The following is a 13,783-nucleotide window of genomic DNA, read 5'->3' as shown; positions in this document are numbered from 1 at the left end:
GGCGCGGTGGCTCAAGCCTGTAATCCCAGCACTTTGGGAGGCCGAGATGGGCGGATCATGAGGTCAGGAGATCGAGACCATCCTGGCTAACACAGTGAAACCCCGTCTCTAGTAAAAAAAAATACAAAGAACTAGCCGGGCGAGGTGGCGGGCGCCTGTAGTCCCAGCTACTCCGAAGTCTGAGGCAAGAGAATGGCGTAAACCCGGGAGGCGGAGCTTTCAGTGAGCTGAGATCCGGCCACTGCACTCCAGCTCGGGCGACAGAGCGAGACTCTCTCTCAAAAAAAAAAAAAAGTTATGTCATGAATGCATAAAATAAATGTATATACTAGTCTATACATTCTATCATTTATATACATTTGATATGATACATTTTATCATTTATACCATAAAATATATACAAATCTATTACAAGTTAAAATTTATCAAAACTTACACATACACACTGTACACAGCATTACTTGCAGTTAAGACAAATGTAAACAAATGTAAAGATGCAGTATTGAATCATAATTGCATAAGATTAACTACAGTACATATTGTACTATTGTAATAATTTTGCAGCTACCTCAGTTGCTATTGTGGTAAGCATTGTGTTGTGAGTGTCCACTTAAAATGCCATGTGACACTAATAATTTCTGCATGAGCAGTTCATTTCTCTAGCAAATTGTATATAGCAATAAAAAGTAATCTCTCCAGGTTCTCGTGTATTTTTTCACTATGTTTACTGCAATACTATAAGCCTTGATTAACACCACGGCTGGCTGGAGGTGCTCCCAAGATGCAGAGAAAAGTCATGCCATTACAAGAAAAAAGTGAATTGTTTGATAGGTACTGTAGATTGAGGCCTAAAGTACATATCAACCAGCGGTGGTTGCCTAAAATTTCAGACAGATTATTAATTGTAAAGAGATGATGTAAACTTACGGTACTGATAAATACAGTACAGTTCTGTAAATGCATTTTCTCTTCCTTATGATTTTCTCAGTAACATTTTCTTTTCTCAAGCTACTTTATTTAAGAATACAGTATATAACACATATACAAATTATGTGTTGTTTATCATCGGTAGGGCTTCTGCTCAACAGCAGACTATTAGTAGTTAACTTCTGACTACAAATTTAGTTTTACCCTGATTTTTAATAGCACAGCGGGTTAGCACCTCTAACCCCCACATTGTTCAAGGGTCAACTGTATATACCAATGATCTGGATCAGCAGCAACACAGTAGACTGGTCCTAGACAACAGGAGGACTGTAGTTTACCTGAGAAGAACTGCCTACAATTGCATGAATTAGATAAGAAATAAGTACCAACCTACCAGGCTTTTATCACATGCAAAAATAATCACACAAACAAAACCAAACAATCTTGTCAACACCTAAAACTGTACATGGGCTGGGTGCAGTGGCTCACACTTTTAATCCCAGTACTTTGGGTAGCTCAGGCAGACTGCTTGAGCTCAGGAATTCAAGATCAGCCTGGGCAACATGGCTAAACCCGTCTCGGCAAAAATTAGCTGGAGACGGTGGGGGCATGCCTGTAGTCCCAGCTACTTGTGAGGGTGAGGTGGGAAGATGGCTTGAGCCTGGGAATCAGAGGCTGCAGTGTGTTATGATTGCACCACTGCACTCCAGCCTGGGCAACAGAGCCAGACCCTGTCTGAGAAACAAAAAACAAAACAAACAAACAAAAAAAACCTGTACATCAGAAAATACAGTCCCACAAAGTCTGACTCTTGAAAACTGAATTTGGTAAGAATAAAGGTCATGGATTTTTCTTTGAAAAATAGCACAAAACTGTATTGGAATTGGTAAAGTTTGATATGGATAAAGTAGTTTGGTTACTGAAATCTTTGTTGTAAAATTTACACAGAAAAGATAGATTTTGTTTATAACAATCTCCGTTAAATAAAAATGAAAACATAAAAAAACATAAAATAGACAAAATTAGGAACTATACTGCATAGAAAATTGACCAAGCAATTGAACTGCCTACATGGTGCTTGCTCTGTGAAATATTTTCTACATACAAATCCATTTATATTGGCATAATTCTATAGTTCCAACTCAAATGCTTCTATTCATAATGTGAAATCAAGTCCTCAGAGTAGAAAAGTTCAGCCCATGCTTAGCACAGTGCTTAGTACACACACGATATTCCAAAAACTCAGTAGAGGAGGAGGAGACTATGAAGAAGGCAAAAGTGAAAGGAGAAAAATCAGGAGAGTGGATCAAAAAGGTAAACAGAACATAGTTCATCAAGGCTTGGTTGATGATGAAGTATTAATAAAACATTAAGGAAAAGGAGGAATGAAAGGTGACCACCAGACTTAGCAACATGAATTTTATGAGAGACATTATCAAGTGCTATTTTACTGGAATAAATGGAAGGGGGGAAATACAGACAGCAAATAAAGACAACTCTTTCACAAAGTTTGTCTATGAGAGGAAGGAGGAGAGAGGGTGATACCTAAAAGAGAACATAGGGAAGAGGGAAATTATTTTGTGTTTGTGAGAAAGGGAATTTTTAAACGGGAGAGGTTTTAAAATGTTCAGAACATAGTTCAGAGGGAGAACCACATATTAAAAAATAAAGTACCTGAGAAAGAGCAGATAAAAAAACAAAGCACAGGAAGAGTTAGTCTCAAATAGAAGGATAAACTGTTTCTGTAACATGAGGGAAGGTTATTAAAGGAGCAGATGCCAGGAGATTTCAATGTTTGATAGTGGGATGTGGCGAGATTTCCTCTCTATGCCTTCTGTTTTCTCCAAATAGGAGGCAGGCTGAAAGCAATGGCATAGAAGAGAAGATGAAAAGTTTAAGCAGAATGGAGAAGCTAAAATTGTCATTGTGAAGGAATGAGTTGACCAAAGAAATGTGGTAAGCATCCCAGACAGTAACATGAGCCAATTTAAGAATGGATATCAAGAAATGTATAGAAGAGGCAATCTGCTTCTTCTGTGACATACAATAAACGAGCAACTAAATATATAATTATAAACCCTAAGTGCTATAAAGGAAATGAACAGGGTGCTATGGCAGAAAATGCATGGTATAAACTTTTGAGAAAGGTGGTTTTACTTTCGTCTTTCAGGTGAGGGAACTCAACTAGTGGCAGAGTCAGTATTAGAATTCAAGTCTGTCTACTCCAAGGCTTAAGCTTCAGACCATAAATTTATATATATGGTGCTTAGTCCAATAAGTAAATTCAGTTTAAAAATCACATGGCATCTGTACAGTGTCTATAACAACCCAAAGTATGAGATAAATATTGTCATAAATAATAGAACCTCTAATATTTACCTGTAAACTTATTCCAGTTTCTTCTTTACTTTTTTCACTCAAGCTAGAAATAGTTGTACTTTGGCTTCCTTCTTCAAATGCAAGACTTCTGTTTGTCAAAAGAACACATCTTTTAATGAGAACATACTATTTGGAAGCTCCCGAATACATACACTATAGACTTTGACAGAAAAAAACTAATGAAGGTTGCAAACAAAACAGAATAAATCACTTATACTTTAAAACTTAATACCATTTATACCTAGGATGGAAAAGGAATTTGTGAATGAAAATTATATTTTAAGAATAATCTTCTAGATATGGAAAGCCCATATGCAAAAATATGATTATTTATAAAGAGACAGGATTATTTAAAAATAGAGCACATGCCCTCCAGTTCAGGTACTATATACTCTGTCAGTGGTTTCACCTGAAATTCAACTCAATCAATAATTACAGACACACAAATAAAGACCACGATAAGAATTTAATACCTAATAGATATAAATTAAGACATCTGATATTAACTATTGAAAAGGAAGTAGATCAGTAGGATCCACTTAAACCAAGATTATAAAACTAGAAAGTGACAGTCAGGATGAGAACTCAGATTTGTCTACTTCAAGGCCTTAACTTTATGCATTTTATATATATGACATTCAGTTCTGTAAGTAACTTCAATTCTAAAACCATGACAGTTATGGTGTCTGTAACAGTAATAATCTAATACATAAAATAAATACTATCATAAGTGATACTGCCTCTAATATTTACCTATATACTTATTCCAGTTTCTTTTTTTTTTTTTTTTGAGATAAGGTCTCGCTCTGTCGCCTAGGCTGGAGTGCAGTGGCACAATCATGGTTCACTGCAGCCTCTCCCTCCTGGGCTCAAGTGATCCTCCTCCCTCAGCCTCCTGAGTTGCTGGGACTACATGTGCAAGCCACTATGCCCAGCTAATTTATTTTTATTTTTAGTAGAGCTGAGGTCTCACTATGTTGCCCAGGCTGGTCTTGATCTCCTGTTCACAAGCAATCCTCTCACTTTGGCCTCCCAAAGTGCTGGGATTACATGCGTGAGCCACTGTGCCCAGCATAGAAATAGTTATACTTTGGCTCCCTTCTTCAAATATAAGGCTTCCTACTGATCCACTTCCTTACTAACTACATTTCTGTACAAAAATGGGTATAACCGCTTTAAAAAACAATTTGGGACCAGGTGCAGTGGCTCATTCTTGTAATCCCAGCACTTTGAAAGGCTGAGGTGGGAGGACTGCTTGAGCGCAGGAGCTAGGGACCAGCCTGAGCAACATAGCAAGATCTTGTTTCTACTAAAAATAAAAATAAATGAGCTGGATGCAGTGATGTGTGCCTATAGTCCCAACTACTTGGAGGCTGAGGCAGGAGAATCACTTGAGCCTGGAAGATCAAGGCTACAGTGAGCTATGATCGCACCTCTGCACCACAGCCTGGGCAAAATAATGAGACCCAGGCCATTTCAAACGAACAAAGATTTGAAGAGGGCAGTTGGGATAATGAAGTGTTTTACTTTATTTTTTACTCTTACTTTCTTATTTTTTGTTCTTCACCATGATCTAGGGTTATATTTATTAAATTCTTATGACAGTTCTAACTCAGTCAGAGGAAAGCGAATTAAATTCACTAGAAATACAGGTAGATAAAGAAATGAAACTTAGTCACAGAAAGAAATCAGTCACATTACTTTATAGCCATTTTGGATTATAATTTTGGGTATTTTATATCCAAAATGAATCTTGAATAGTTTAGGAATTAGTAGTAAATCTAATCTGATTGAAGTTAGGAAATAATTTAATCATTTGAAAAATATTTATCACCCTTAAATTAAGTACTCAATGCTAGGGCTATTATGGGGAATATACAGAAGATTAAGTATGGACTCTGTCCTACAGGGATTTGCTATCTGTTAAATTTTTATAATACCTAAGTATAAACATTCCTATTGTTTCAGAGCAGGAATTACATATTCCTTTTTAAAAATTTATTCTAATTTCACTTTAAAACAAAATTTCCATCTAAATAATGTCTTTTAAACGGGGAACAGGAGGCAAAGTGAATCTTTACTATTTACCCTTAATGAGACAATGCCAACGTTAATTTTAAAAACCAAAAATTCTAAATTCCATTACCTTTTCTCTTGATCATCCATGCTTTTCTTATCTGCATAGATTTCTGCATAGAGTAAAGCTGTAAAGTGAGCAGCACAAGACTGAGCTACCTTGGCAACTTCTAGATAATTTAAATCCAGCCAGAAAGCATCATCAAAAATTGTTCCTGAAGAAGGTCTAAAGAAAAATTAGATATAATATCACTCACTTTTTAAAACTTCAATATCAAAAGAAAAGCATGTTGATATTGAATACAATGGTAGTAACTGCTTAATAAAAAATTACAAATTCCCGAAAACCACATTTCCCCAATATATACCTATAAACATTATAACATGGCTGAAGAGTTCTATTTAATAATCTTTTTGGTTGTTCTTTTTTCCCTCAAACTGATCAGAGAATCTGATAAAACCTATAGACTATCACTTGATACAAAATTGGGGTTCATATCTGCTCTTCACCAAGAAATCCATGTACCACAGGCTAAGAATAGGATACACAGAATAGCTAATACAAATGCACACAAGCACCCCCCAACACACACTTTAAAATAGTCAATTTAATAAAAATATTGTTTTATCTAAGACACAAATACATGTCTTTCCTATTGTGACTTATTTTCTCCTTAATGTATTGCCTAGGTTGAGTTACTTAATAAAAACCTTCCACTGTGTTAACAGGTAGGTCAAGATTGTAAGGGACCATAGATAGTATCTTTTTCAAAACTAGCATTATAGAGATGGGACATGGTAGTGGTTAAGAGCACTGGTGTTGAAGTACAATACAGGTAGGTTCAAATCTAGCTATATTACCTACTACCAGCTGTGTGATCTTAGCAACTTAACTTCTTAAACCTTAGTTTCCTAGTTTCCTTACTTGTAAATGCTGTAACAACATGGACCTTGGAGAATGAGTGCAACAATTAAATAATGCCTGCAAAGCTGATGAATAAGACACACCCTACTACATAGCAAGCACTCAACTAAAGTTAATTTTCTGAGGAACTTGAAGTTCAGAGAAGTGAAATTAATTTCCTCATGGAAAGGAAGACACTGCAGACATTATTCTGATTTTGAAAGATGATAAGACTGAGGTTCAAAGATACCAAGCAATTTTTTGTTGTTGTTTTATTGTTGTTCTTTGTTTTTGCCCAACATACTGTATAGGATAACAAGTAATTTTTACACAGCACCAGCTTGGACTTGAATGCATGTCTTTACCCCCTTTTCTATATCCCATTCATACTTTCTCAAGGAATCTTCTTTAGGATCTTATTCAGAATTAAAATGGAATATGAAGAATTTTTATCTTCTCCAAATCCTGCTAATGTCAACACCATTCTACCCCAATGGTAAATCTGAAATGAATGACTCAAAGGTAAAACTGCCTCCCAACACCAAGAAAACAAATGCTCTCAACTACGTTAAAGCTTCTGATAGGCCTTCTGAGAAGATAATCTGGTATAAAACTATAAGGTAAAATAACCAGAAGCAAAGACACTGAAAAGCATAAAACTTCTTTTTCTACTAGAGAAGAAGAATGGTTTAAGAATACATAGATATTAATTTTTTAAGATATTAATGCATTTAGGCTTAAAAACGTTTCATTTTTCACTCACCTCTCCCTCTCATTCTTTACCAACCACTGCCACCACTACCATACACACTTATGAGACATCGATTCCTACCTATTCAAATTATAGGCCTACTACACTATTTCTTCAGAGTTCTGGTCAACTCTCAAGCAGTATTGATCAGTCAGACCATTCATTCTAGCAATTCCTGTATGCATTGTTAAAAATTTCATGAGAAATAACAGGAACAAAGATACTATACTGTAAAACAATTTACCAGAAACAATAAAATAAACATTGTCACAGTACAGTACTGCCACAGATTTTGAGACCACTGCACACAGTAAAGAAACTTACATCTTAAAATAAAGATACATAAGGAAGACATTTACACAACTCTATTTACTTCTTAGAACTAAAGCAAAGAGAAAAGTAAAGAGTGATAATACAGCTAAATGTAACTTGGAAAAACACCTGCTCCTATCCCAAACATAGATGAAATAAATTGGAGCCAAGAAGGCTGCATAATTTAACAAAGGTAACACTGTCACTGGTACAGCTGGTACTAGAATTGAGAGTTCTTGACACTGATTTAACTGAAGTGCTATCCTGAATATGGATTACTGCAAGGAGATACAAATATCACACAAATTAAATATAGCACTTTGCAACAGCTTCACCTAAAATAATCATGTTAAAATTCAGCCAATAGTTAACAAGTTACACTCTAGATCCTAAACATAAGAAGCAACACTCATTACATTACCTCTTTTGTCTTCTCATGTAGTCCACAACAGCAAGCATTGTTCTTTGTGACTTTTTATCCAAACAGCATCGGAAAAAGTGCTCTGACTCTGACAAACAAAAATATCTCTCCTCAGTCCCAGGCATTCTTGCTTACGCACTTTCTTCCTTCTTGTTTATGTGTCTGTAACCCACTATGCTATAAGGTTCTAGTGGGCAGTACCTAACACAAAATTGGTTCTGAGGGAATTTAATAGCATTTCTTTTGCTTTTAAAAGAAACTGTTATCTTAATAAAAGTGAGAACTTACATTGTAATTTATATTTTATTTCTGAGGAGGACTAATTAATTGATTCAATTAGATCTTTTATGTGCTAGGTCCTCAGTATATAACCATGAACAAGATAGACCATGTCATACCACACAGAACTCACTGACTAGCTTGGGAGATTACAACACAATATGATTAAGTGTTATAATAGGAAAGTTTAAAATGCTATAGAATCTTAGCAGAGGGAACCTCACTTAGATAAGAAAAGTTTCATAGAAAAAGTGATACTGGCCAGGTGCAATGGCTCACGCCTGTAATCCCAGCACCTTGGAAGGTCGAGGCAGGCGGATCACTTGAGGCCAAGAGTTTGAGACCAGCCTGGCTAACATGGTGAAACCCTATCTCTATTAAATATACACAAATTAGCAGGGCGTGCTGGCACACATCTGTAATCCCAGCTACTCAGGAGGCTGAGGCACAAGAATTGCTTGAACCTGAGGGGCAGAGGTTGCAGTGAGCCGAGATCGCACCACTGCACTTCAGCCTGGGTTACATAGTGAGACTCTTGTCTCAAGAAAAAAAAAAGAAAAAAGAAAAAGTGATACCTGAAAGAAGAGTAATAGTCACAAGAGCAGGAAAGGATAGTGCTACAGGCAATAATAACAATATCTGAGATGGCTGGAAGCAAGAAATAACTTGGAAAATTTAATGAAAGAATTTCACCTGTGCTAAGTCATAGAGCTAGAAAGCAGTAAGGATGCTAAGGGCAGAGAGAAACAAATGGACTAAGTTATTCATAATATGGAATTGGCAAGATTTGGTAATTAGATGAAATACATGAGAGAGGTTTCTAGAGTAAGCAACTGAGTGCCATTTGTCAAAGAGGTACACATTTAAAAAAGTAGACTGGGGGAAGAGATGAAGAAGATGACACATTTGCTTTTGGACAGCTGAGTTTGAGATGCACATGGGACATTTAGTGAAGGCAATGAGGCTTATAGCCATCAGAAAAGATACACCATTTAAATTTTATAAAAATATGCCTTTACTTTCCTTTTCAATAATAGAATTTTGTATGTGAAGTTTAAATTTTCACTTAAGGTAATAAAAATATTGGCACTGTACACAGATATAATAAAACAATTACTTTACCTTCCAATGGTTGTGGCATAAATACATAACTGATAAACATGAAAAAAGTCTTGGCCATGTTCACGATAACAAATTACCAGATTATCATAAACAATGATTACCTTAAACTATGTAATAAAAATTGTTTTTAATAGTACTGTAAATTACATATTAAAGTTTTAAACACTTAAATCACTTATACCTGTATTTTCCCGATTAAAGATAAGAGATACATTTTAGATAGTTTACAAAGCCTCTATGAAAATTTTTATTTTAGGATTTTCATTTCAGTGGCCTAAAGAAAATTCATATAAGCACATTCTAGATCATTTATAGAACAGCTTATAATCTAGTAAGATCACAGGATGGGCATCTATGTCTATGTTTATAATTTATATTTTTCCAAATAGTAGATTTGTAATTGCTGTTAGCCAACAGAAAAGAAAATACATAAAATATAAAGCATAGTAAACTGAAGTCTAAATGACATTAGTCATGTTAAATGAAGGTTGTAGCAGTAAAACTAGAAGAAACAACTAGAAGAACTGAGTAATCACAACCTTTGCTGAAGTGACTGGAAGGATTGGGAGGAGCGGACTAGTTGTGGCAAAATATCACATTAAATCAACATTTACATTAGAATTGATTGGTCTTTAAGTACAACAAGTGAATTTGTACCTAGCTTTAAGTTTGCAAATAAAACACATTAATAATATATAATAAAGAGAGCTAACAATAATCTGTGAATTTTGTATCCTTTTATAAAATTTAGGTTTTAAAAGCTGACCCATAATGAGCCCTCAAGTATGCATATATGTAATATACATACCCAACCCTGGTGGAATTTCTTTTGCTATTATGCTCTTGGCATGAGAAACACTCGTTATATGTCACAGAAGGAAGTTAGGTTATAAGAGTAAATAAAGTGCAATTCAATTTTTGTTTTTAAAAAATTAGAAGGATATATACCAAATGTTAATTATAGTTATACAAAGGTTTTTTTTCTTTTTCTTTTTTTTTTAGACAGAGTCTCACTGTGTTGTTCAGTCTGGAATGCAGTGGTGTCATCTTGGCTCACTGCAACCCTCTACCTCCTGGGTTCAAGTGATTCTCCTGCCTCAGTCTCCCAAGTAGCTGCAATTACAGGTGCCTGCCACCACGCCCAGCTAATTTTTGTATTTTTAGCAGGGACGGGGTTTCACCATGTTGGCCAGGTTGGTCTTGAACTCCTGACCTCAAGTGATCCACCAACCTTGGCCTCCCAAAGTGCTGGGATTACAGGCGTTGAGCCACTGTGTCCAACCAAAGGCTGCTTTTTAAATTGAGTTGGCCAGAGCTCTGAAAACATGAAAATTCTATCATATCTGCACCACAGTACCTAAAATATCTGATTGTGTTTGTTTTTTCCATTGCTGGAATGTGGGTGTTTCTTTTTCACATTAATATTGCCGGTGCAAGCACAGTGCCTGACACATATTGAAAGCTCAATTAGTTGACCCATTATCAATAGCCAAAATGTACTGAGGGAATACTATACATCAAGTATTATCCTAGGCACTTTACACACATTATTTCATTGAAAACTTGTTTTTTTAGTAGAGACGGGGTACAAAAAACTAGCCGGGCGAGGTGGCGGGTGCCTGTAGTCCCAGCTACTCGGGAGGCTGAGGCAGGAGAATGGCATGAACCCGGGAGGCGGAGCTTGCAGTGAGCTGAGATCCGGCCACTGCACTCCAGCCCCCGCGACAGAGCGAGACTCCGTCTCAAAAAAAAAAAAAAGATAACTTGTTGCAACTATTGCAACTTTTATCTCCATTCCACAGATAAAGAAACAAATTTAGAGGTTACAGATTTAATCCTGTAAAGTGCTTTTAGCGGGATTCCACCTTAAATCTATCTTTCTCTGGAACTGAGAAGTTTACAGTATTAATGTTAAAAATTTAATAAAATACCTGAATCCAAGTTTGCAGGGGTTGTGGATCGGCTCGTTTGTGAGAAGTGTCGAAGACAGCTGGTGAAAAATCCCTGAACATGTGTAGAAAGCAGATTTCTCCATGATTCATTTGTATCTTGGAGCAAAATATCATGAATCAAGTATGGAAGTATAGTCTGACAAAAGTCAGTTTTCACCTAGAATATACCAACAAATCCACCCAATAGTTTGAGTAAAAATGAGTAAAACTAATACATTTTACTTAAAACTTTTCATGCCCTGTTGACATATTAAATTTCTAAAAGATGATAGATTAATCTGCCATAAACTCAACATACTGCTAAAAAAAAACCAAAAACATGTATTAGGTGGTGTTTAAAAAAACCACACTAGGCTAGTATATCAATATCAAATGTATATGGTAGTGACACTGTAACTGTTTATTTTCAGTCTAAGCCATTAGCATAATGAAATAGACTATTGCTTACAAATGAAACTATATCACCACTTTTATTAAATACAGTTTCAGAATTGAAAAGTGTTGGTAACAGAAGGAGTTTTCTGATTTGATAGAAGAGAGAAAAAGGTATCAAAAGTTTAAGACAAAATTTGAAAATCTGATTTTTATGCATTTTCTATCCTCAGTGAAGAACTACAACAGTCATGTTAAAAAATGTTTATGTTTTAATAAGCCCAACTTCTGGGTATAAAATTTGGGTAATTATTTGTGGTATATTCCAAAGAGCAGAAAAGTGCTCTAATACATCTGGCACATTAAAACAGTATTCAGCTTTACTTTTGCTATTCACCCCACTCCATGTTTAACATATGAATGAATCATTACACTCCATATCCATCATATTCATCAGACTTCACACATATAAGACAGGTTATAGATTACTAATTGTACCCTTTTTCTTTTTCAAACCAAAAACAAGGCAAAACACCACTTTTAGAGCTAGAGAATTTAAAGTACCAGAAATGGGGTGTGTACATACGTATATTTGGCACATTTTATCTTCTGGCTCAAAGTTAAAACTTTATCTTAGCTTTGTTCACTAATGAGAAATAAGCTGTATGTGTGTTCGGGGTACCACTCTGCTGAACTGGTATGAGTGCAGTGTAGTATTTCAGAGAAGGTGATGTTTTATTCATTATCATTACTTTTTCTGTAGAAAATAAGAACCGCTTTTTACATTGCTTTCAAAGGGAGTACATTATGAAAATACTTCCCTATCTGTATCTGTATCCCTACAGTTATCTGTAATTGGCAGATGTTTAACCTAGTCAGATGTTGTATTTTCACATTTCTGTTGAATCACATTTGACAGTGCTATAAATTAACTCTGTAAATCTTAGAGCATCAGGTTTTGCTGTTTTAGATTACACATTTGATGGAAGAGTATAAACTTTCTGTTTCATTTGGTATGCACCTTCACTCTTATTGAGATAAATACTATATCCTCAAAAACAAAAAGCTACGCTGATTGCTGCCCCACTCCTTTTCCTTATTCAAGAAAGCATATCAGGGAAAATAAATGTGCTCTTATCAGAAGACATAAACAAAGTTAGAACAGGCTTTTGGTTAATGCAAATAATTTATAATCAGCAGTATTTTAATTATCATTAGTATTAGTAACAAATCATTCAAGGCACCCCTTAGAACTCCTCTAGCATGTTGCTATCCTGAAGCTGAAACCTAATGCATAAAGTTATGACTAAATACAGATGCTCACTTTAATAAATTTACAACAGTTTGAGTGGGGGTGATATTATGTGAAGATGATGTGCAGTATCACAGAACTCTTTAGATAAACAGGTCATAAACAAGGAATTAAATCAGGCTAATTAATCTTCTTACTTCACACATTGGCTTTAATAATTGAAGAATTTCACATTTTGTGCCTCCACTATCCAAAAAAGCACAAGTCAGTGTCTTTATCCAAATGTCATGATTTTCACTTAGAGGAATCCACAGATTTATGTCATCCAGGCCTTCAAAAGGGTTTTCTTTGTCAAATCTGGGTACTTCTAAAAACTAGAAAGAAAGGGATTAGAAAATGTAAATAAGAGAACTGGAAATCATTGTACCTTTCCCTACCTAAAATGAGTATAACAAATCTGTTTCTGAGTAAAGCTAAATACAGTTAAAACTAAATCTGAGGCAATGTTTACCTTTTAAAATTAAAACATTTATGTTTATACAAGAGTCAGAGTGGTATGGTAAAAACTGCTGCTTTAGGCACCAGAAAAACTGGGTCCTACTCTCAGCTCTGTCACTCATTAGTAGCATATCACACAAATCACAAATTCGACTCATCTGTCTCTTGAACAAAACCAGACCATACCTACCACATAGACTTGATTTCAAAATGAAATGAGACTTTAAAATGTTAAAATTATAATGCCTTCCAGGTTATATTATTAGTTTCATTAACAGTTTATATTACTAGTAATTTTACTAAAACCAAAATTATATTTGTGATGCATTGAAAGTACTGCTTCAATGTTGGGTTTCTGCCCTGAAATTAAATTGGTGAAAACTAAACTGTGTACTTCTCAGTCACTTTATGAAAAGAAGATAGTAAAGAGGAATGCTTAGACTAAGGAAGGAACAAGTGTTCTTAAACATGCCTCAGAGTACTTACAGTGGAACCCTATTATGATACCAACATGGAAAAAGGGAGAAATCTATGGGTC

At 35.3% G+C, this 13,783-nt stretch overlaps 2 protein-coding genes across 4 annotated transcripts in view; one reads left to right on the top strand and one right to left on the bottom strand.

The window, feature by feature from the left end:
* C13H11orf65 (chromosome 13 C11orf65 homolog) overlaps positions 1-7,282 on the top strand; it is a 132,226-nt gene extending 124,944 nt beyond the window's left edge. The window contains exon 7 of the mRNA XM_023208190.1: positions 6,686-7,282. Coding sequence (XP_023063958.1) covers positions 6,686-6,786 — 101 coding nt within the window. The 3' untranslated portion in view covers positions 6,787-7,282. The remainder of the gene's footprint in view (positions 1-6,685) is intronic.
* The window catches only part of ATM (ATM serine/threonine kinase), a 132,800-nt gene that overhangs the window by 47,073 nt on the left and 71,944 nt on the right, over positions 1-13,783 (bottom strand). For 2 of the 3 annotated variants that reach the window (XM_023208184.1, XM_023208185.1), the window contains exons 36-40: positions 12,945-13,121; positions 11,103-11,280; positions 7,771-7,858; positions 5,453-5,608; positions 3,307-3,394 (exon numbers count right to left, since the gene is read on the bottom strand). In XM_023208184.1, coding sequence (XP_023063952.1) covers positions 3,307-3,394; positions 5,453-5,608; positions 7,771-7,858; positions 11,103-11,280; positions 12,945-13,121 — 687 coding nt within the window. Of the gene's footprint in view, positions 1-3,306; positions 3,395-5,452; positions 5,609-7,770; positions 7,859-11,102; positions 11,281-12,944; positions 13,124-13,783 lie in introns of those variants that run through there. The other variant, XM_023208186.3, reaches the window with a different exon arrangement.

This window comes from Piliocolobus tephrosceles, chromosome 13 (assembly GCF_002776525.5).
Source record: "Piliocolobus tephrosceles isolate RC106 chromosome 13, ASM277652v3, whole genome shotgun sequence".
NCBI lineage: Eukaryota > Metazoa > Chordata > Mammalia > Primates > Cercopithecidae > Piliocolobus > Piliocolobus tephrosceles.
This window is presented reverse-complemented; position numbering and strand designations above follow the sequence as displayed.